This window comes from Arvicanthis niloticus, chromosome 11, assembly GCF_011762505.2.
Source record: "Arvicanthis niloticus isolate mArvNil1 chromosome 11, mArvNil1.pat.X, whole genome shotgun sequence".
Classification (NCBI taxonomy): domain Eukaryota; kingdom Metazoa; phylum Chordata; class Mammalia; order Rodentia; family Muridae; genus Arvicanthis; species Arvicanthis niloticus.
Window position 1 is genome coordinate 70,381,145 of NC_047668.1, and position 21,781 is coordinate 70,402,925.

Genomic DNA, 21,781 nt, shown 5'->3' on the forward strand with positions numbered 1-21,781 from the left:
TGCCCACAGCCTGGACTTACGGGGGCATTTTCTCACTTGAGGTTCCCTCCTCTCAGATGACTTTAGCTTGTACCAGCTGACATGAGACTGTCCAACACAGGGCTCTTAAGATGAAGGGGAGGACATTATCCACACACTTGGGTCAATACTTAATGAGTGTTTATCTGCCTAGAACTCCACTAAACTTGGCTGGGGATGGCTATCGAACCATAATTTTATCCCCATGCCACAGTTCATGATCCCAGTGATGACAGGTTTCCAGTGTGGAAGGCTACGAGTCAGGGTAGCTTTCGTGGCATAGAGTACCATGGAGGGGGCATGTGAAGCACAGAAGATTCAGGAAGACTCTTCCCTCCTACACACAGCCTGTGCTCCTAGGCTGTGAGACAGAAGTGTATCTGTACCGAACCCTGTAGGCATCTGGAATCCTGGTGAGCGCCAGTGTCTGAACACAAGAAGGACACACATTATAATATGATACACAAGTAGAAACTGGGAGGAAGACTCTTCTGGGAGTGAAGTCGGCAGGTGTGGAACTTCCCCTGGATGTCAGCAAGTGAGGGCTGAGTGCGAAGGAACAGGACATTCCTGCCCACTACAGCAGTTTCCTGTCCTCACTGCCACTGCTGTAGAGACACCGTGCCCTTCCACACACTGCACTTACACATCTGCCGTCTTAACTACAAAATTAATCTTCTTTTCTTTCTTTATTTTCACTCATTCTTTCTTTTTTCTTTCCCCTCCCCTCCCCTCCCCTCCCCTCCCCTCCCCTCCCCTCCCCTCCCCTCCCCTCCCCTCCCCTCCCCTCCCCTCCCCTCCTCTTCTCTTTTTAGTTAGGGTTTCTCTGTGTAGCCCTGGCTGTCCTGGAATTCACTCTGTAGACCAGACTGTCTTTGAGCTCAGAGATCCCCCTGTCTCTGCCTCCTTAATGCTGGGATTAAAGTTGTGTGCTGCCCCCCCAACTCCCCCCAACTAGAAACTAATTTTAGTTTACTACATTTTCTTTGAATTACACACTCAAGTATTTTTAAACTTTCTGACATTTGTAATTGTTGGGGTTCAAGAGTCGCAACACAAACCATATGAACAGCAATCTCAGTTAAGCAGGCATAGTTTATTGAATGCACACCCCAATGCTGGTCAGACCAGGGACATAGCTCAGAGTTATCTGAATTATGACAATGAATGTCTTTTTCTGTCAGCCTATAAAGGAACAAAACCCACAATGAGTTCATACACAGGTGTAGGAAGTGCTGCCTGGTGGTCAGCTCTGACTCAAGATATTTTAGATTTAACAGTTCATATTGGCCTCTGATTTGATGGGTCCTATGTAAAGCTTTGTGAGTGTCTTAAGATTAGCCAACCTCATACAGAACACTCAGAACAAAACAGGATGTGTGGCCAGCATGTCCTCGAGCCCAGTTGTTCTCCGTGTCAGTGACTGGCAGGCATGTTACAGCAACAATATGAGTAGCTGGTGGGTCGTAAAAGGAATGACACAGTTTAAATACAAACATTTAGCTGCTCAAGTTTTTCTGTCTATCCTTATTCTGTATCCTGTTCTCCGTTTTAAAAATTATCTTACTTTTTCATCTTAAAAGTAAAACATGAGGTAGCCATGGGGGCACACACCTGTAATCCTGCATTCTCTGGTCAGAAGCAGGTAGATCTCTATGAACTCAAGAAAAACCTGATCCACACAGAGACTTCCAGGACAGCAAGGTTACACAGTGAGACCCTATCATGCACGCACGTACGCACATAAGGTCATTGTGATCCACTTGGCGTGTCATGTCCAATAGCAGAGTCTTTTCCTGAGATGACGGGAGGTGCCGTCAAGCCTTGTTTTGCACGGTGCCAGGGAGGCAGAGCTCCCATGCTTGCCAACAAGGATTCTTTATAAACTCCTGCAGCCGCAGGCCTGGTCCTCATTTTCACATGTGACTGCTGGGCCCTTTTCCTCTTGAGGTTTCTTTAACACACACTCTGTGCATGATATGTCCCGCAGGTCTCAGACATGCTGCTCTGTTTTCTTCATTCTTCTCTTTCTTGTTTTTAGTTTAGCTGTTTCAGCTGACCTGTTTTTCAAGCCTTCTGAGCCTGCTAGCAATTCAGACCTGTCAGGCTCGCTTAGGGAAATTTCAGTTTCTATCGTTGTGCTTTTCAACTCCAAACATCCTAGTTAATTCTTTTCATAATTATCCATATTGGTATGTGTGAGGCATGATTCTCATGCTTGCAATTCTTAAGATACAGCTTAGGTTCTTTGGAAATATTTATAGAACACATATAGAGAACACATATATAGGACACACATATATGACACATACTTAAAAGATACACATACACACACACACACACACACACACACACACACACACACACACACACATGATTTAAAGGCTTTGTCTAGTAAGCCTAAGTGTTTTTCATGACATAAATCTTACATATAAAACTAAAGACAATAGCAGTTTCATAGTTTAGTTTTTTATATACTTTTTTTTTTATTGTTTTATGTATTCACCATTGCTCTCTTCAGACACACTAGAAGAGGACATCAGACCCTACTGCAGATGGCTGTGAGCTACCATATGGTTGCTGGGAATTGAACTCAGGACCTCTGAGTGGTCTTAACCATTTAGTGATCTTAAGCAGTTAGTGCTCTTAACCACTGAGTCATCTCTCCAGCCCTATGCCTGCCTGCCTGCCTTCCTTCTTCCCTCCCTCCCTTTTCTTCCTTCCTTCCTTTCTCCCTCCCTCCGTCCCTCCCTCCCTTTTCTTCCTTCCTCCCTTCCCTTCCTTCCTTCCTTCTTCCCTCCCTCCCTCCCTCCCTCCCTCCCTTTCCTTCCTTCCTTCCTTTCTCCCTCCCTCCGTCCCTCCCTCCCTTTTCTTCCTTCCTCCCTCCCTCCCTCTCCTTCCTTCCTTCCTTCCTTCCTTCCTACCTTTTCTTCCTCCTTCCCTCCCTCCCTTTTCTTCCTTCCTCCCTCCCTCCCTCCCTCCCTCCCTCCCTCCCTCCCTCCCTCCCTCCCTTCCTTTCTTCCTTCCTTCCTTTCTGGTTTTTTTTTTTTTTTTTTTTTTTAAGACAGGGTTTCTCTGTGTAGTCCAGGCTGGACTCAAACTCACAAGAGATACACCTTTCTCTGGGATTAAAGGTGGGTTTTTTTGTTTTGTTTTGTTTGTTTGTTTGTTTTTTTTTGTTTTTGTTTTTTTGTTTGTTTTTTTGGGGGGGGGGTTCGAGGCAGGGTTTCTCTGTGTAACCCTGGCTGTCCTGGAACTTACTCTGTAGACCAGGCTGGCCTCGAACTCAGAAATCCACCTGCCTCTGCCTCCCAAGTGCTGGGATTAAAGGCGTGCGCCACCACTGCCCGGCTTTTGTTTTGTTTTTTATGTTTTTTAAATTTAGTTTAGGTTTTTTTTTTTAATCTTAGCAACATTTTCCATCAACTTTCCCGTATTTATGTTATGACCATATTTTTGCTACCTTGTATGTCTTCCAGTTTTTTTTTTTTTTTTTTTTTTTTTTTTTTGTGGAGACCTGGTTATTTTAATATAAAATATAGTATATAATAGGATAATTCTAGAAATAATATTTTCTTTTGTGTAGTGTCTGTTGTCTCTTTGACAGGTTCTATAAAATTTGTGTCCTACGTTTTGTGTGGCCAGGGAAGTCTCTGCTTTGTAAATTAATAACTGGAGATACTTTTAAAAAAAAAGACTTTATTATTTTTTTTTTTGATTTTTAAAAATTCTGTGTAAGTGTGTATGTCTGGTGTGTGTGTGTGAGCATGAGTCCAATGTCTGTGGAGGACAAGAGGGTGTTGGAGCCCTAGAGGTTAAGTTGCAGGTGGATGAGCTGCCTGATGTGGATCTTGACAACCAAATTCTGGTATTTGCTTTTAGCCACTGAGCCATTTCCCTTCCTTGTGGAGATTCTTTAGATTCCCTCACCTGATGCTTTCCCTCCCACTGCTGAGGGGTTCTTTGTATGCAGGGACAAACTTCCAGCACTAACCTCACAACTCTGTCTTAGTCTTCAGTTTATTTGCGCTGAGCCTTAAGTCAGCTGAGATGAAACATTAGACGGAGCCTTCTCAGGCCTTCCCGGGACAGCTGCAGAACCTCTTCAGAGTCCTGGGCCACTCATTTCCAAAGTGTTTCTTCTGGTTCTTCTGGGTCTTAGTTTACCCTCAGTTGGTATAATGTCATTGGCGTACAAAGGCAAAATGTCACAAATGTTATGAGGAATGAGGCTCTAGCTGTTTGCATAGTTAATCCTGAGTTAGGATAAATCAACACTCAAGTGAAAGTGAGCTGCAGCCGGAGTTTACACAGTAGCAGGTCCCAGACAATGCAGCATCCACTGAGCGGTAAGTCCATGCATCCCGCCCATGGCTGTTACACTTCTGTGTTTAGCTGGGCTTGTGGGGTAGCAGAGCATATCATGGGCTTAAAGAAAGGGGAATTGGGGAAAGTTAAAACACTATTGATACGAAGCTCACTGTTCTTTGCTAAATAAGTTAATTGCCATTAACTTAAAAAATAAAGGAATTGCCATTGCCTTTAATTTTAAGCATTCTGAAAAATGTGAATTTTTAGTTTTTGCTAACATTTCCCTTATTTGGGAGATTTTTTTGTTTAAATAAATTGATTCATTTTGTTGGTGGTGCTGGAGTTTGAACCCAGGTCCTCATGTATGCTGGGCATGCGCTCCACCACCAACCCAAGGACCCCAGCCTTTAGGAGCTGTTTCCAGATCCTTATTCTGGCAGTTGTCTTTACTCCTGATGTCACAGCTCTTAGGGTGTTGTCTTAGCAGTGACAGAAAGTATTTTGACAGTTTCTAGTGTCACAGTTTGCCTTATAGCTAAGAGCACTGAGAAGAAGACAACAGATAACTGAATTTTCTGGCCATAAAACTAAAAAATCACTTTATAATGACTCACAAAGATCCAATTATGGGGTTGTCTGGCTGGTGCCCCGAGATCTGTCTGTCTCCCCCACCTCCCCATTGCTGGGGTTGTGCTGCCAAACCTGCCATTCTGTATGGATGCTGGGATCAAATTCAGGGCTCACCACAGTGCAGCCAGTACTTTACTGCCTGAGCTCTCTCCCTGGGTTCCCAGTTTGCCTCTAGAAACTGGTCTTGGATAGTTAGAATGTCAAAATTGTTGAAGTCTGGGAATTGCTGCACCAACCACTCAGACTCCAGTCTCAGTCAAGTGAGCATAGTTTTAGTCAAGCAAGCATAGTTTATTGAATGGACACCCCAAGATTGATCAATTAAGGAGACAGAGCAGACTTGGGAAATGATTATGACCATGAATATTTCTCAGGGCCAGTTTATACAGGCAAAGCCTAGCATGAGCTCATGTTCAGGTGCAGTGGTCAGCCCAAGCTATTCTGGCTAGCTAGACAGAACAGTTCTAGCTGGCCTTTATTCTAATTGGTCCTAAGTGGAGCTTATGGTTGTGGAATATCCAAGAAGAACAAACCTTAGGGCATAACAGGGTATGTGGGCAGCTTGACCCTGCTCTGAGTCAAGTTAGTTTTCTGTGTTAGTAACAACGAAATAACTGGTGGGCGTGGACCAAATGGCTACCGATTTGCTTCAACAAAAACAATACACAGTAGATATCCCATCTTTTACCCTAGTTCTCTCTCTCTCTCTCTCTCTCTCTCTCTCTCTCTCTCTCTCTCTCTTTCTCTCTCTCTCCTTCCCTCCCTCCCTCCCCCTCTCTTCTTTTTGAGTCCTGGCTGTCCTAGAACTTGCTCTGTAGATCAGGCTAGCCTCAAACTCACAGAGATCCACCTTCCTCCCAAGTTCTGGGATTAAAGGGGTGCACAAGCACTTCGTAGCTCTAAAACAGAATTTAGGACCATCAGCCCAGGAACGGCATTGTGGGTTCACAGTGGGCTAGGCCATTGCACATCAGCCACCAGTTAAGAAAATGCCATATAGGCTCACATGCAGCCCAATCTTATGGGGACATTTTTTTCAATTGAGGTTTCTTCCTCCCGGATGACATCAGCTTGTGACATGTTGACGTAATACTAGCCAGCACAGCAGCCAAGGTAGCACAAGGTCAGTTCACAGCAGGTGGCGGGCTCAGGACCCACCTCTGGGCTTCCTGAGAGCATTAAGGTAGTACAAGGTCAGTTCACAGCAGGCGGTGGGCTCAGGACCCACCTCTGGGCTTCCTGAGAGCATTTTTGCAGTGACCTTCAGCCTGGGGGACTGTCCATTTCAAGCAGGGTGTAATTTTTTCATGGAATTGTGTGTAGAGTGTGCTCTTAAAACTATTTGCCTTTCAGACTGGCGGACCAGAGACTCCTCGGCTGACTTCTCGAGTAGGGAAGGAGTATGTCAATGTCATGAACATGCTTCTGCTCACACTCCCAGGAACACCCATAACTTACTATGGAGAAGAAATAGGGATGGGAGATACTTCTGTTACAAATTTCAATGAAAGCTATGATATTGTAAGTATGATACACTGCCAACTTCCCACTGCTATTCCCACTGAATGTCTTGGCCATGGTTTTTCCACTGGTGAGAGTACGGGTTATCTGCTTTCTTGGTGGCCAAGGAGCTCACTGAAATGCCACCTCTGAACCACACAACTGAGCTTCTTGGACAGAACCAAGGACCCTGCAGGTTCTGAGAGCACCAGCGACTTTCTTTGTATCTTATTCATTGTTCTGAAATATGTATGGACTCAGCTCTGGCTTCTGACCTGTCAGTTACAGCACCGCTTGTCCTGTACTGTTGTGTGGCTGTGTTTTTGTTTTGGGGATGTGGCTCTCACATCGAGTTGCTGGGTAGATGACATCCTGACCTTTTAATTTATGCAGTTTGCTTTCCTTAACATTTGGTTAATTTAAACTTTTCCTATTGGCAGCTCACTGTGTGGGGGTGTTCATACACAATGACCAGAGTGGATACAGGAGCGGGCAGGGTCATGGTCAGCTGAGTCCGACAGTGTTCTTTACTCTGACATCAGTTTATCACAGGAGGATCCCCATCCTCCTGCCATAAATTGCTAGTGGAATATTCTAATATTCTCTTTTAATTTTTGAAAAATAGTTCTCTTTTAATTTTTGAAAAAGCAGTAGATTCCAAACACACGAGAATTCAGTTTGGAAAAGTGTATTTCCAACCATGGAGATTAGTGCTGTTTTCCAACCGAAAGCACTATGCTGACCTGTCTGTGTATGCTGAAGCTCTTTCATCACAAACGCAGGGAGTGCTGACATCACTCAGAACTGAAGGGGCAATCAAGAAGTAGCCAGGAAGGGCCCAGACAGATTTCTTGTAATAACTCTATCTCTGCTTTCTTTCTGTCTTTCATCATAGAATGCCCTTCTCTCCAAGTCACCAATGCAGTGGGACAATAGTTCAAATGCTGGGTTTACTGAAGCCAACCACACCTGGCTACCCACAAACTCTGACTACCATACTGTCAATGTGGATGTAAGTATACACGAAAATGTTACACGGATTTAGAACAAGGAATGGGTTTTCAACTGGGTTAAACATCCTGAGCATGTGGGAAACCTTGACTGAGACTCTTAGAAGTGATCACAGACTTGTCTTGCAATTTTCAATTTATAAGGAGTTTGGAAGCCATGCTTTTGGTGGAACATGTGACCTGGTATACTAGTGCCCCATGAAAACCATCGTATTTAGTTCTTCACTAAAAATATCTGTGTCTGAGAGTTCCCAGTTATGACGGGAATCCTTCAGAAGTCTTTCCAGAAAGCCTATCAACCCTTTCCCTGGAACTAATTCTAAAGCGGCCACTAAGTCTTAAAGGATTAGGAGGCAGAAATGTGTGCCTTCTACAACACGGGGACAGGGCCTGCAGACCAACTGATCTGGGAGAAGCCTCTTAAGGAGAAATCGAAACAAAAGAATAGTATGATTATAAAGAAAAGTAACCCAGGCTTCAGGGAGATGTCGAAACAAGGTAGTGACATAGGCAAATGGTTGAATTCACGTTAAAAGATAAAAGTGCTCAGATTAGATAAGACAAAAATCCATGAGATTTAGCTAAAATCAATGAGAAATAGCTAAAAGGACTGACACAGATAATTAACAATACTGCAGGCCACTGTAAGGGAAGAAAGCTTACAATTTAGCTATCAAAAGAATGTTTATACTTTTTGATTCAGTAGTTTTACTCTTACATATCCATGAATATTCACATATGTGCACATGATACATATACAAAGTCTTGTCTATGGTACTGTTTGCAAGAGAAGTGCTAGAAATGACTCTGTGTCTGTCCAACAGAAAGCTATTCATTAGATCATGGGTCTAAGATGTAGCTCTCAAGTCAAAGAATGACTGACTGCATGGGTAAGAGAGCACCTGTTTTTTTTTTTTTTTTTTTTTTTTTTTTTTTTTTTTTTTTTTTGGTTTTTCAAGACAGGCTTTCTCTGTGTAGCTCTGGCTGTCCTGGAACTCACTCTGTAAACTTGGCTGGTTTTGAACTCAGAGATCTGCATGCCTCTGTCTCCCAAGTGCTAGGATTAAAGGTGTGCGCCACCATGGAGAACACTTTTAACATATATAATAAATCCAGCACAGGATGATCCATGGCACCATATGTAAACACGCCTACAGATGCTTTCAGTGGCACAGGGTTACCATTTCATGATACCTAAATCATTTCATGATTGCCTTGAATATATTCTTCTTACAACTGAATTATACTATGTGTATACATTTCCTAGAGAAAAATAAGACTTACAGAAGTAGGCTTGGAAATATTTAATAGCAGACAAAATAGAATTCAATATGAAAGCAGTGTATGAGAGAAATGCAGTTTTCAAACAGTGAGAAGCATTGAAGAGTCCACACATCTTTATGCATGTTAGCTGAAGCTTCAAGATGTACCAAACGAGTACTTTGAGAAGTGTAAAGGGAAAGAGTTCACACGAGAGGAAAAGAACAGCGTCCCGGCCCTCGTGCGAGTGGCACCAAGCTGTTCCTCATGCATTAGCTAGGCTACTGAGAGTGGGCGACAACAGACAGTCACACACACGAACCAGGAGCTCTTGGTGCCTGATAACAGAACGAACATCTTTAAACATCCACGAGACAGTCGTTAAGTACAAATTACTAAGCATCTACCGGAAAAGAATCACAATAAAATAGCGACAACTGCCCCGCCCAAGAGACGGACCGGCAAGTGTCAGGAGCGAACATTACTGTTGATTTGGCAACAGCTATGAATAATTTGGCATTTTGTACTGAATGTGTATACCTTTGACACAGGAATTACCTGTCTGATAATCTATCTTAAATAACTAATGTAAAAGGGAGGAGGGAATGACAATTACAAGCATCCGAGACAGGTGAATGCTTACATGGGAGGGAACAGAAGCAAGGTGAGCCCGGTCACAGAGCGTTATGTGCCGGACAATGACACCTAAAGGACAAGGTGACAGAAAGTGCTTATGAGAAAAAAAAAGGGAGAGCAGCATAGTCAGGTAGGTTGGTGTAGCTGTAAAATAAACCCCCATCTTTAGTGGACAAAACTATCTTCACGGCCCGGCAGGAAGAAGGCAAATGTAGATTTGCTGACTCGCACCTCAGGCTCTGCAGCAGCTGAGAATCCGCGTTCGCTGGACCCCAGGACCTCGGCACAGTAGTGCCCTTCAGGTCACCCTACAGATGAGAGCCAAGTCCTGTGATGGTGGCTTTTTGCTTCCAGGCATCTGGAAGTTACAACACAGCAGTGACTTCATCTCTTGCAACTTAAATGACCTAGCGTGGAGTCGGCTCAGGCTTCCGCAGCTCTAAGTGTGGGAGCACAGTGCAGACTGAAATCATTCCCAGACACGCAGAAAGCTGGAATTTGGAATTCCTATGACTTTAGGACAAACTGCTTATGAATGCTTTATAATTGGGCAGTTATTTACTTATTTGGGCAGTTAAAGGGCAAACAGAAGCAAGGGTTTTCTGGGGGCTGGGGTAGGCATAATTCTTAAAGTAAAACATTTATGTGAATATTCTTTTTGAAAAACAGGTTCAAAAGAGCCAGCCGAGCTCGGCCCTGAGGCTGTATCAGGATTTGAGTCAACTGCACGCCAGAGAGCTGCTTCTCAGCAGGGGCTGGTTTTGCCTGCTGAGGGACGACAGTCACTCTGTTGTGTACACACGAGAGCTGGATGGCATAGATAAAGTCTTCCTTGTGGTTCTGAATTTTGGAGAATTATCAACTGTGCTAAATCTACGTGAAATCATTTCAGATCTTCCTACAAAACTGAGAGTACGATTAAGTACCAACTCAGCCTCCAAAGGCAGTGATGTTGATACACACGCCGTCTCCCTGGAGAAGGGAGAGGGGCTCATCTTGGAGCATAGCATGAAGACGCTCCTCCATCACCAGGAAGCTTTCAGGGACAAATGTTTTGTTTCCAGTCGTGCATGCTACTCCAGTGTACTGGACATTCTGTATAGCTTGTGTTAGCAGCTCCCTAAGGGATGGCCACCCTGCATCCCAAGTTTTGGCATCATGTACTCACGGGGCCTCATGAATGGCATCAATTCTTAGATATTTCTGTAGCACGAATGCACTGTTTTAGGTAAGATTCTTAAATGTTTGAAAGAACAATAAAGTGTTTAAAAGATTATGCCAGAATACTAAAGCATTTAAATATGAAGAATGCTATTTTTTTTCTTTAAAGTGGAGTTGTGGAAATTTTAAGGTGACTCACAGCCACAGTGCCTAAAAATATTCACTAGCAAAGAGGAAGGATACTGAATTGTAAAATTCTATTAAAAGACAATTCTGTTAGAAGACTGATCGGGAGGCCTGGCGTTCTCCTGCCCGGTCCTTCTGCTCCCTTCTCTATAGTCTACTAAGGAGCGTGACTGGAGACGACTGTCCCAGGCCAAGGGGTGTGTGCGAGGGGGGGGGGGGGAGACAGTATGAGCAAGATATACATTAAGCAAAATTACACAAAGAAACAACTTTTAAAAAATTATATAATAACTTAAAAAAATCCCACTTTTGCTAAACCAACTGAAAATAAGACTAATTATTATTTCCATGTGTTCCCAGTTCCCAGCTAAACGCAGCATTTCAGAACTTTAGGTATTTCTTCAGAGCCTCGAAAGCATTAGTACTGTCAAGTCCAAGTTCCTCGTACAGGAATTTCATCTGGGTTGTGATCTAAAAGAAAACACACATGAGGGCTAGACAGGACAAGCAGAACCCCAGTGTTTCCAGTCTTTCTTTATGTGAGCTAACCTAACCCTGAAGTCTTTAATCTAACAATGAGAGCCAGCTACTCCTTAGCAGCCCTTGAGAACAGCGGCCCTGCCCCTCCTTCACTCTCCTGACCTGACATTAGGGAAGCTGGTCTCCCAGAAACTCTGCCATAACCACTGAAAACCTTGCATGCAACCATCCATAGTTGAGGCCTCTGCAGCGCACAGGAGATGGGTAACGTACCTTTTTGTGAGAATCCTCAATCACATGATTCCCTCCAGGCTGAATGTCTAAAATAATGTTGGGGGGCTGATAGCCTGAAAGAGTTAACATAAAAGCAATCAGATCTTCAGAAGACTGGGCCCCACTCCCTTTGAGTACTTTCCTCAAACATCAAAGGAACAAAGAACAAGGCCACCACTGGAGTTACAGACAGTTATAAGCCACCATGTGGGTGTTGGGAACTGAACCTGGGTCCTCTGCAAGAGCAACCAGTGCTCTTAACCACTGTGCTATTTCTCCAGCCCCGGCAGAGTTCTTATCTAGTGGAAGTACATGAGCACTCGCTCACGGGTGCTAGGATAACTCAGCAACTCTTACTGAACGGATCTGCAGGTAGATTTCCAAGTTACATTGGTCCCTTCTTGCCTTGAGTCTGCCTGCGTGCTTTATTTTAACATTGTTCCTAATGAGGCAAGGCGGTTCTAGCTGCATGGACTTTAACTGGGTAGGACAGTTGGTCCTGCATTACAGGGTCTTACATGGAGCATGCTGTTGGCTGAGGGCTGTCCTGTTAGCCAGGGTCCTACCTTCACCAGCTCCCTTGGCGTGTTCTGCGACAGCTTCCCTGAGCTTCTCCGTGTAGTTTATGATTCCTTTCAGCGGCACGCGCTCATCATTTTCATAAGCTGTGATGTGAATTGAAGGGTAATGCTGGAAGAGAACAGAAGTACAGCCGTGTTACTCCACCATCCTTCCCCAAGTGCTAGAGGGTTTCTCATCGGAAGCTCTCGACCGGGCCTCAGCAGTATGGTACCAGGCTACCTGTTACCTGGGACAGCCCTTTTCTGTCCAGAGAGACCACGACTTCATCTAATCTTGTTAGGCTGGATCAGGGATAAGAACACTCATCTCTGAGCTGTTAAGCTGAGGTGGACAAGGAGTGTAAGCAGACATGACATGGTCAGGTATCCTAAGCAGAGGCAGCCTTAGAGCCCTTGACCTCTCGCCTCAGCTCTGTGAGTGCCCTTTCAACGGTCTCCATGCCTCCAGGACAGCGAGCGTGACTGTAGCTCCCTACCTGAGGCTTAATGTTCTGGCAGGGACAGTAGCGTTTGATGTAGTTCCTGTGTTTCTCATCAGATGAAGGGTTCCCCCACTCTTCCAACTCTTCCAGTGTCAGAGGGAGTGTGGTGTCCATCATGGAGTTGAGGACATCCAAGAAAGGTGCCTAGTCAGAGAAAGAGAACGCCAGAGCTGTGTGTGTACTGACTCAATGGTGGGTAAAGTGAACGCCACACAGCTTCCTGCATAAACACACATGCAGGTATGAAAGAAGACAGCCCAGCTGCTAATTCACAGACAGCCTAAGAGGATTCAAATTCCTCACAGTCATTTATATAACAAGAAAGAATCTACCTGTAATTTCACAATTTTTGTATGCCTTTTCTTCTATTTTTACGTATACAAAATGAACAACTGTGCTCTGCATTCGTTATGATGGCTACTATATTAAAAATAACCCCACAATAATCAAGAGACTTTCCAGTTGGTGATGCTGGTGAGAAGCTGCTTTGCTTTCATGCTGCTGGCCAGAGTGGGAATCGCTGTCACTGTGGCAGAAGGTGCGGGGGTGCCTTAAAAAGGAAGTGCTTCGGTCTGACTCATTCTGTGTTCAATATTTAGGCTGCCCTTAATTCTTCACTGTAAGGAGCAACTGAATTAAATATCCTTACACACGCACTTGTGGTTATTTCTAAAATTTGTTAGCTGCATTTTATAGTATAAGCGGTTCTGTTATTATCTTTGTGGGAAGGTTTATTTCCTCTATAAAGAATATTAAAAAAAAAAGAGTTCTAGATGAAGTTATTTAATATTTATTTAACTTACTACTTCTTGCTCCAAACACACACACACACCCTGAACCGCCCAGCCATTTTCCAGAGGATCTAGGTAGGAGATAGGAGAAGATGGATTTGAAGCCAGATGCTGTACAGTTTTGGAGAGCAGGAAAAGACTGTAGGACATTTCTAGAGCTCATCAAAGGATGGGACCAAAAAGACCCCCAAGAATGGCGTCTCGACAGCAGGCGTGGTGGCACATACTTAAATCCTGGGGCCAGTCTGACTTGCTACACAACAAAAATTAAAACAAACAAAATAACAGAGTGTCCAAAAATAGAGACTTATTCCCTACGTCCAGAATTAGCTGCGGTTGGGCTGTATACTGTCACATGGACAATGGCAGTGCACAGACTCCAGGACACTCCACCAGACTTCTGGAATCCTGGCACATATATACATTTTGAAATGTTCTGACAAACAGAAAAGGGTCACGGGGACAGCCATTAGTCTCTCAGTGATTGTCCCAGAAGGACAGAGTGGGACAGGGATAACCCACAAGCTCTCCACCCAAAGCCGCCACTGTCTTCCCCTCTGAGCAGGGGCACAGGGTGGTACTCACCTCCAGGGTCACGGCTCTCAGGAGCGCTGGCTTAGAATTACACAGGGCCCCCGCAAGCACGCCTCCAGCACTGAAGGCGCTCAGCGTTGTTAGGCTTGGCTGAGAAAAGCCCTGGCTATGAAGCGTCTTAATGCAAGCCACTAAGTCAGCAAGGCCATTGAGCTTTTTAGTTAGACGGCCATCGGCATGCCACTGGAGGCCCAGCTCGCCACCACCCCTGTAGTGAAGAAAACAAAAGGACACAGTGGACATAGGCAAACTATGTCACAGGCTTGTGTGTCACAGGCTTGTGTGCAGCACTCAGCTCAGAGAAAACAGCAAGAAGAAATGCCCACAGAGACTGTGACTGGCCTGCAAAGCCTAACCCAGTACTGTGTAGCCCATCATGGGAAAACAAACCAAAACAACCCAAAAAGCTGGAACTGTCAAGATAAATGCTGATTCAACAAATATGCTTGACTGCCTACTGATGACTTACTACAGACTGCCTGAGAGCAGACCTTAAATTCATACAAGTGCACACTGGCACGAGGAAAGCAAACCACAGTCTCCAGGCGCCATGGCTGCTGCTGTAAACTTTACCTGAGCAGTTAGGGTGCATGAGTCAGGAGCACCAGTGCATGGGAAACGACCTGTAACTGAGTTGTGAAGGAAGTGCTTTCTGAAGGGAGGGAAACTAAGACCCAGATAAAACCAAGCATGCGTGGGACAGAGGCAGAGCATGCCATCTGAAGGTGTGCACCAGGGGATCACAAAGAGAGAAGCCAGCTCACAAGAATTTTACTAAGAGATATGGCTTTGTTCTGGAGATCGGGAGGCGGAGGTTTTAAGCAGAAATGAAATGCTAACGGCGTCTTGAATAGAATGGAAAGAGAAGCTCAGCTGACAGAGGAGAAGCCTTAAGCTGCACACGCCCATAATCACAGCACTTGAAGGCCCGTGAATTTTCCAGACCCTGTCTCAAAAATTCTAAAAAATAGAAACCTGAATTCTGGAGAATCACATGGGAATAATAATGGAACTAATCAAGGGCAGGCAAACACTGCCTGCATCCTCCCGCATCCTCCCGCATCCTCCCGCATCCTCCCGCATCCTCCTGCATCCTCCCAAAGTCCTAAACCACTCTCTGGACCAAGAAGGACAGTTTTTGCTCCTTTTTATCTGTCTGTCTGTCTGTCTGTCTGTCTGTCTACCTACCTACCTACCTACCTACCTACCTACCTACCTACCTACCTATCAGTCTATCTATCTGTCTATCTGTCTGTCTGTCTATCTATCCATCTACCGACCTACCTACCTTTCTTCCTTCTTTTCTTTTCTTTCTTTCTTTCTTTCTTTCTTTCTTTCTTTCTTTCTTTCTTTCTTTTCTTTGTTTCTTCCTCTCTTTCTTCCTCTCTTTCTTTCTTTCTTTCTTTCTTTCTTTCTTTCTTTCTTTCTTTCTTTCTTTCTCTTTTTTGCTTGTTCTGGTTTTTTAAGATAAAGTCTCACTATATAGCCTTCAACAGAGGTCCACCTGTCTCTGCTTCCTGGGTGCTGGAATCAAAGGTGTCCACTCATACTTGCTCCCCTAGCACACTGTCCACGATCATGCCCTGTCCCCTAGCACACTGTCCACCCTCACGCCTGTTATTCCAGCGATTGCCACAATGTTCTAGGACTCACGTACCAGGAGAAACATGGTGACTCACCTAACATGGCAATATGCTAAGATCCATCCATCGTCCACCAAGACCCGCCTTTCAGGCCTGAAATTCATTTTCAGATCCATTCCGTAAGCCCCATACACGTGCACCAAGAGAGGCTTCCTCTGCAAGTCCTCAGAATCTGTTTTGTGAAAAACTGTCATGGGCACTAACTTTCCATCCTGGAAATGAAGAACCATTAGCACGTAAGGAAACACCTTTGCTGTTTGTTTCTTTGCGGTGCTTGGGATCAGGGTCTCCGCTAGGCAAGGCCCTAACGCTGAGCTGATTCCCTACACAAGAAGAATTTTAAATGGCTTAACTCCGGTTTTAATGACCATGCAGCGTACTCCCGAGGATGTTGCTACTGAGACTGGACACCAGCTTTGTGAGGCTGTGGCATCTCACACATCGCTGTGTACCTGTTGGCCTATAATTAGCCAGAGAAGGGTAGCGGGACTGTCTCCCACATTGGCACAGCTTCTCATGGGAGGGAAGTGACTCTGAAAAGCACTCTTCACTGCCCAGGACTAATTTATTCCTTTTGGGTCAAGCCAAAATGCCTGTAGGTGGAAAATTCTAGTATAACATTCTTTCTATGCCTAGGGATAGATATTGACAATTCTTATTTTTGAATATTTACACATATGATGATTAAAACAGTCCTCCCAGGCTCATCTTCTGGCCTCAGAAAACGTCAGATGCTCACCACTACTACACGAGCTCTTAGTCATCTGCATCCTTCAAAGGCCTCTCTAATGTAGTCATGTACTTTAAATCACTTATGTGTGGGGTTTTGTCTGCATGTGTGTCTACATCACATTGCGTGTGTAGTGCACACGGACACCAGAAGAAGATGCCACACTTCCTGAGGCCTGAGTTTTCACCTGACTGTGAACCAATATGCGGGTACTAGGAAGAGAATATGGGTTTCTAGCTGAAATAAACCATTTCTTCTCCAACTTGTTTATGGTTATGCTGTGTTTTATCGCAGCAATGGAAGCCCTAACTAAGGCAGATGGGTTACCTGAGCTAGCGCTCCCTTAGAGAATGCTGCCTGAGTAGGCAAGGCTCCCTTTCCACCTGTCCAGTGTGCTCAGTCCTTTCCTCTGTAGCTGTCAACGCACTGGCAGTGACTTCTTGGGCCCCTGGCACTGTGGCTGCCACTGTGGAGCCTCATAAGGGCTGGCACTGTACTGCTCCAGGCTGCTCTGATCAGCTATTCCGTGCTTTCAGAACAGCCCTGTAACTGTACCAACTGTGCCTCTGTACTTGTATAAATTCAACTTTAAAAGTCAAACATAAGCAAGTGAGATGAAGGGCTTAGCACTCTAGTCAGAGATTTAAAAAATCATGTTAAAAGTAAAAGAAAAAAAATCTATGTATTCCTAAAATCATCTGTACCCTTTATAGTGTAAAGGGTTTTCAAAACAAGTGCTGATATGACCCTGAAGCTGACATCTGGCACAATGCACCTTCAGGACTGGGAGCTTACATCACATACCTTGCTTTTGGCTTCTATGCGTAAAACTCGGCTGGTCTTTGTAATTGGATCTTCGTGACCAGTTTCCTCAAACAGTTTGCCTTCTGCAAATTTATATGTGTAATATTTTGGGGGTCTTATTGGAGAGCAAAGCTGAAAGGGGCAGTTCTTTGGGTCAGAATTTGTATCCATTATGAATCCACAGGCCCAAGGAGGGAGCTGAAGGACAAAAGCCATTTTCACTGATTAATATTAAAGTTTTTGAGTCTGAGCCAGACAAAATGACGCATTTGTCTGCTTTACTTTGTTATTAAATGATATGTCATTTACAAAATACTTCATCGTGACGAAACAGATTGCAAGTAAACAAATAAAACCCTATATAATTTACCAACAAGATAAAGAAAAACGTAGGAAAAAACGGTTTTATCATGACTCTAGGTTACAGGAAATTCCTTTTCACATCAAGTTTACTTGGGGATACATCCTTGTGATGAAATGACCAAACAGCTGCGACTAAGAGCAAATGAAACAGCAATCCAGTCCCAGCAGCAGCCCTTGGCCCTGCCCTTACTGAAGTAGGACCCTCACGTGGATGCTCTGAATGATTTTCCCACTGGCCCTTAGCCTGCTGCCTGGCCAGCAGTGATGAGAGTCATTATTCCAGGGCCACAAACGGCTCGGCAGCACTAAAGCAGTTACAATTTGTTTCTAACTTTAGCTTTGAGGCTAACCATTATGCAGAACAAAACCTTTCCAGGCACAATGACTCGCAGAGACTCATAGCTATTATGCTCAAGATTCTTAACTTTAAGAAGAAAGGAAAGGAATCAAAATGTATTCTCTTAGAGCAGCAGGGTCCAGCGTCAAGGCTTCCTCTAACATCCACTTACAGCTTTTAAAGTAGCCTGGTAAGCAGGTTGACAGAGTGCTCGGAAGCACTGAAGTAAGAATGAGAAGAAAATTGCCTTTCCTTCTGAGTAATTGTAGAAAGAGCAAATTCCTTAGAAAATCAGAGGTCTTGGCCCAGCAACATCACTGGCAGGCACTACTGAAGCAGGAAGGGCTGTGGGCATCGAGAGGCCAGACTTTCACCTACAGCAACCACAGCCAGAGAGCACTGTGGTCACACACATTGCCTCCAGTTAAGCTGGGTCTATTTCAGGAAACCGAACAAGGACACACGTTTGCGGCAGATCCTATTTGAATGAAAGAACCCTACTTGGGAGCCTGGTAACTGTCAGTGTAGGAACAGGATTCCTGGCCCACAGTTGTGCTAAGTTTCTTCTGCCTTTCATTAAAACTTTACTATGACCATGGAATACATTGTTTTAGCTTTAGGACAACTGGTACCAACAAATCAAAGTCTGGGTTCTTCCAAAGTCAAGGGACCAAGGTCAAAGCTTCAATCCTAACAAGAACTGCTCCAAGGCTCTGGACTCTGAAGCATTTGCTCAGTGGATGCAGAAGTATTAGCTGTCTCAAGGGCATTTTAAGCCATTTCCTACAGAGCTGTAATGCACTGAGAGAAATCTGGCCTGGAAACAAAGCCAACGGCAGCATAGAGTAAAATACTTGTTGGGCTTGGGAGTGGGGGTGATATATGGCTTGGTGGCTGAGTTTATCTAGTATGTTCAAGGGTAAGGGAACTGGCAAAGACAGGAGTTGCAGATATAAGCTGACTATTGTCCTTCTGGGATGTGGCCCCGGCAAGCAGCAGTCAGGCTGGGTACCAGCTACCACACAGGTCTTGGTTATTGTTGCTCTTCAGACTGCAGAGATAGCTGCCTGCCCACAGAGCTATGTAGAAAGACAGACATAATGACCCCTAACACTGTTTCTCAAGTCCATCTGTAAGTCCATTGGTTTAAGCAAGACTGCATTAAAAACAAGGTCTGTCAAAAACTGATATGCTAAAATCCACTTAAATTCATTTTAAGAAAAGTACACAGCATTCAAATTTTGATGCTCTATCCAGCTAAACTGTGTTTTGCCGAGTACTACTGCCTGAGAATAGCCGTACCTTTAGAGAACGGACTGAGTCGTCAGCCAGACCAATCACATTAACATAGAGGAGATTGCTGTGTTTCAGGAACAGAACACAGTGGTCCTTGAACATGTCCAAGTCTACAACCTTGGTATTTTTCTTCATTGTGAAAAACAGATCCCAATTCATAATAGCAGGGGCGTCAGCTGCTGTCCGCATCAGCTGTGTGAAGAAGGTTTAAGAAGATGCAGGTGACAGAAGACAAGGCTGCAGAGCTAAGAGTGAGGTCACTGAGGAGACCACAGCAGCTGTCGCTATTCTATGATGAGTTGTATCAGGGACAAAGTGTGAATGTCACCGTTTTAGCCCAGGTTAGCATGTTGGGTGGTGAGACAGTGTGGTGCCATGCTTAGTTGACAGTCAACCACGGGACAATGGACGTAAGCCTGCCTGAGACTAATCCAAATGCCATCTCACAATCAGGATTTTGGGAGTGGTCTACTAAGCCCAACCAAGTTTGGTTTTTACAACATGAACAGTACAGAGTGTTTCATTCCCTGATACTTTACATATAGTTATAGTAGGAAGAAACGTTAGCTCTAAGGGGAGGGAAATAATGGGAGGGAGGTGGGGCTGGTAACATACCAGAAGGCAGTGCCATCCCACACTCTAACCCCCCAATCCTGTTCTCTCATCCTCTCGTAGAGCAAGGAAGGTTGGTGAGGGAAAGTGGACACTTTCAGGAGCCCATCCCAAACGGGAACAAGTAGGGCCAGGAACTACCTTGAATTCTGTAGGTTCTCCAACATTAGTCAGGATGTATAGTTCATCATCTCGATGCTCGACATAGTAAAGCATTCCATGTATTCTCTTCTGAATAAGTACTGGTGGGTCCCAAGGGCTCAGGCCATCTATCAACCACACCTCGGAAGTCGTCTTGTTCATAATATTCAGGGTGAGGAAACGACTGTCTTTTGTAAGATAGAGGAAAACAAAAAAGCTACAAAGGAAAGAAAAGCACAGTATTGTATTAAGTTCTTGCTGTACTGGCTGAGGACCTGGGATTTGAGTAGGAAACACCACTTTCACATTCTGGAATATTATTAGGTATGTAAGAGGTAAGGCTGAAATGACTTGCATGGATTTCTATTATATATATTTCCATAAATATATTTATATAAGGGGTACACTTAAAAGTAGGAAAGAGCTGCAGCCAGCTATAAATCCTGAAGACATTTGGAACCAATGGCATCGTTTGGAATGGATGCCACCACCATCCAATCTTTCAGTTATAATATACTAAAAACTGAACAAGAAAGGTTTTTGGAGGGGCGAGATAGAAGACTCAGCAGTTAAGAGCACTGCTGCTCTTCCAGAGGACCTGGGTTCAATTCTCAGCACCCACATGGCAGCTCACAGCTGCCTCTAGCTCTATGTTCTCTTTTGGCCTCTGTGGGCACCGGGCATGCATGTGCTATACAGATGCATCTGCAGGCAAAGTACCCATACAATTAAGAAAAAATGTTTATTCAGGCTCAATCTTACAAGCATCTATGAAGTAATTCTAAAACTCCTTGCAGGTCTGGTAGGAGTTACTTCCGGCTCATTCCCTCTCTCTCTCTCTCCCTTTCCTCCCTCCTCTTTCTCCTCCTTAGCTTTCTTTTGGTTTTCAGAGATAAAGTTTCTCTATGTAGCCTAGCTGTCCCAGAACTGGCCTATGGACTAGGTTGGCTTTGAACTCACAGAGATCTGCTTGCCTCTGCTTCCCAAGTGCTGTGATTAAATACCAGAGCACTCAGCTCTAATTCTCTTTATTGTTAGAAGAGTTAGGCTCCAGCATCTGAGAAGGAGAGGTGAAGAGCTAAGAAGTTGCTATTTGCTTGCTTTCCAAGTCCCGTAAATTGAGCCTGTTAACCTGGGTTCTCTGGGTTTTGGATCCCAAGAGTCTTCAGAGACCAGTCATTGTCCTTGCTTTTTAAAATTTACACCCATTCTTGGTGACCAGCATTTCTCTGCTAGGGAGGAAAAGTGTGTAATGGTGGTGTGTGTGGAGAGTTGGGGAGGGGTTGACTATTCAGTAACTTAAAAATCAGATTTTTAAAAAATGTAGCATAGATTTTTCCTTCTAGAATCTGCATAATAGTTTTCATGAGAATGTATAGATCATATGGCTCTAGAAATAGAAATATTTGAAAACAAAGAATCAATATTTAAAATACCCTTTAAGAATATATTAGCAAGCACTTTCCCAACCATCAGTTTAAGAGACATTTTACCATTAAAATGAAAACTTGTTTTTAAATAACCAACAACTGAAGTACAGAAAACAAAGATGGCGGGAAGCTTGGCTGACAAGGGCTCTTGGTGGCCGTATTTATAACTTTTTCATGATTAGGCATCCCAAATTGATAAAATTTGGTAAACTCTGTAGATTAGTTCTAGAAGATAGAATAATAAAGTAGTAATTTTTCCATTCTCAATAGTTCAGGTCAACAAGATCAGTATGTTGGATAAGGGGAGAGATTGGAGGGCAGAGAGGGCGGCACACTGGCACCTGGGGTCTTTCTCTGTGTAGAACCGTTCATTGCGCTTGTTGTCACCAAATGTGGCTCGGTACACATCATGGCAGCGAAGGTTCCTCTGGAAGGTGTAGAATAAGACATCTTCATCTTCTTCATCCTTCACCCATTCTGAAAGGAAGGAATCAAAGGAACCAGCTACCCGT

General features: G+C 44.2%; 2 protein-coding genes across 4 annotated transcripts in view; one reads left to right on the plus strand and one right to left on the minus strand.

Annotated features, from left to right (window-relative positions):
• Slc3a1 (solute carrier family 3 member 1) overlaps positions 1 to 10,641 on the plus strand; it is a 33,283-nt gene extending 22,642 nt beyond the window's left edge. The window contains exons 8-10 of the mRNA XM_034513914.2: positions 6,313 to 6,480; positions 7,355 to 7,471; positions 10,035 to 10,641. Coding sequence (XP_034369805.1) covers positions 6,313 to 6,480; positions 7,355 to 7,471; positions 10,035 to 10,478 — 729 coding nt within the window. The 3' untranslated portion in view covers positions 10,479 to 10,641. The remainder of the gene's footprint in view (positions 1 to 6,312; positions 6,481 to 7,354; positions 7,472 to 10,034) is intronic.
• The window catches only part of Prepl (prolyl endopeptidase like), a 28,915-nt gene continuing 15,892 nt past the window's right edge, over positions 8,759 to 21,781 (minus strand). For all 3 annotated transcript variants that reach the window (XM_076942399.1, XM_034513913.2, XM_034513912.2), the window contains 10 exons: positions 21,611 to 21,746; positions 19,840 to 20,056; positions 19,093 to 19,278; positions 17,091 to 17,288; positions 15,593 to 15,768; positions 13,905 to 14,121; positions 12,523 to 12,672; positions 12,032 to 12,155; positions 11,466 to 11,539; positions 8,759 to 11,183 (listed from right to left, as the gene is read on the minus strand). In XM_076942399.1, the coding sequence (XP_076798514.1) occupies positions 11,094 to 11,183; positions 11,466 to 11,539; positions 12,032 to 12,155; positions 12,523 to 12,672; positions 13,905 to 14,121; positions 15,593 to 15,768; positions 17,091 to 17,288; positions 19,093 to 19,278; positions 19,840 to 20,056; positions 21,611 to 21,746 (1,568 nt within the window). In that variant the 3' untranslated portion in view covers positions 8,759 to 11,093. The remainder of the gene's footprint in view (positions 11,184 to 11,465; positions 11,540 to 12,031; positions 12,156 to 12,522; positions 12,673 to 13,904; positions 14,122 to 15,592; positions 15,769 to 17,090; positions 17,289 to 19,092; positions 19,279 to 19,839; positions 20,057 to 21,610; positions 21,747 to 21,781) is intronic.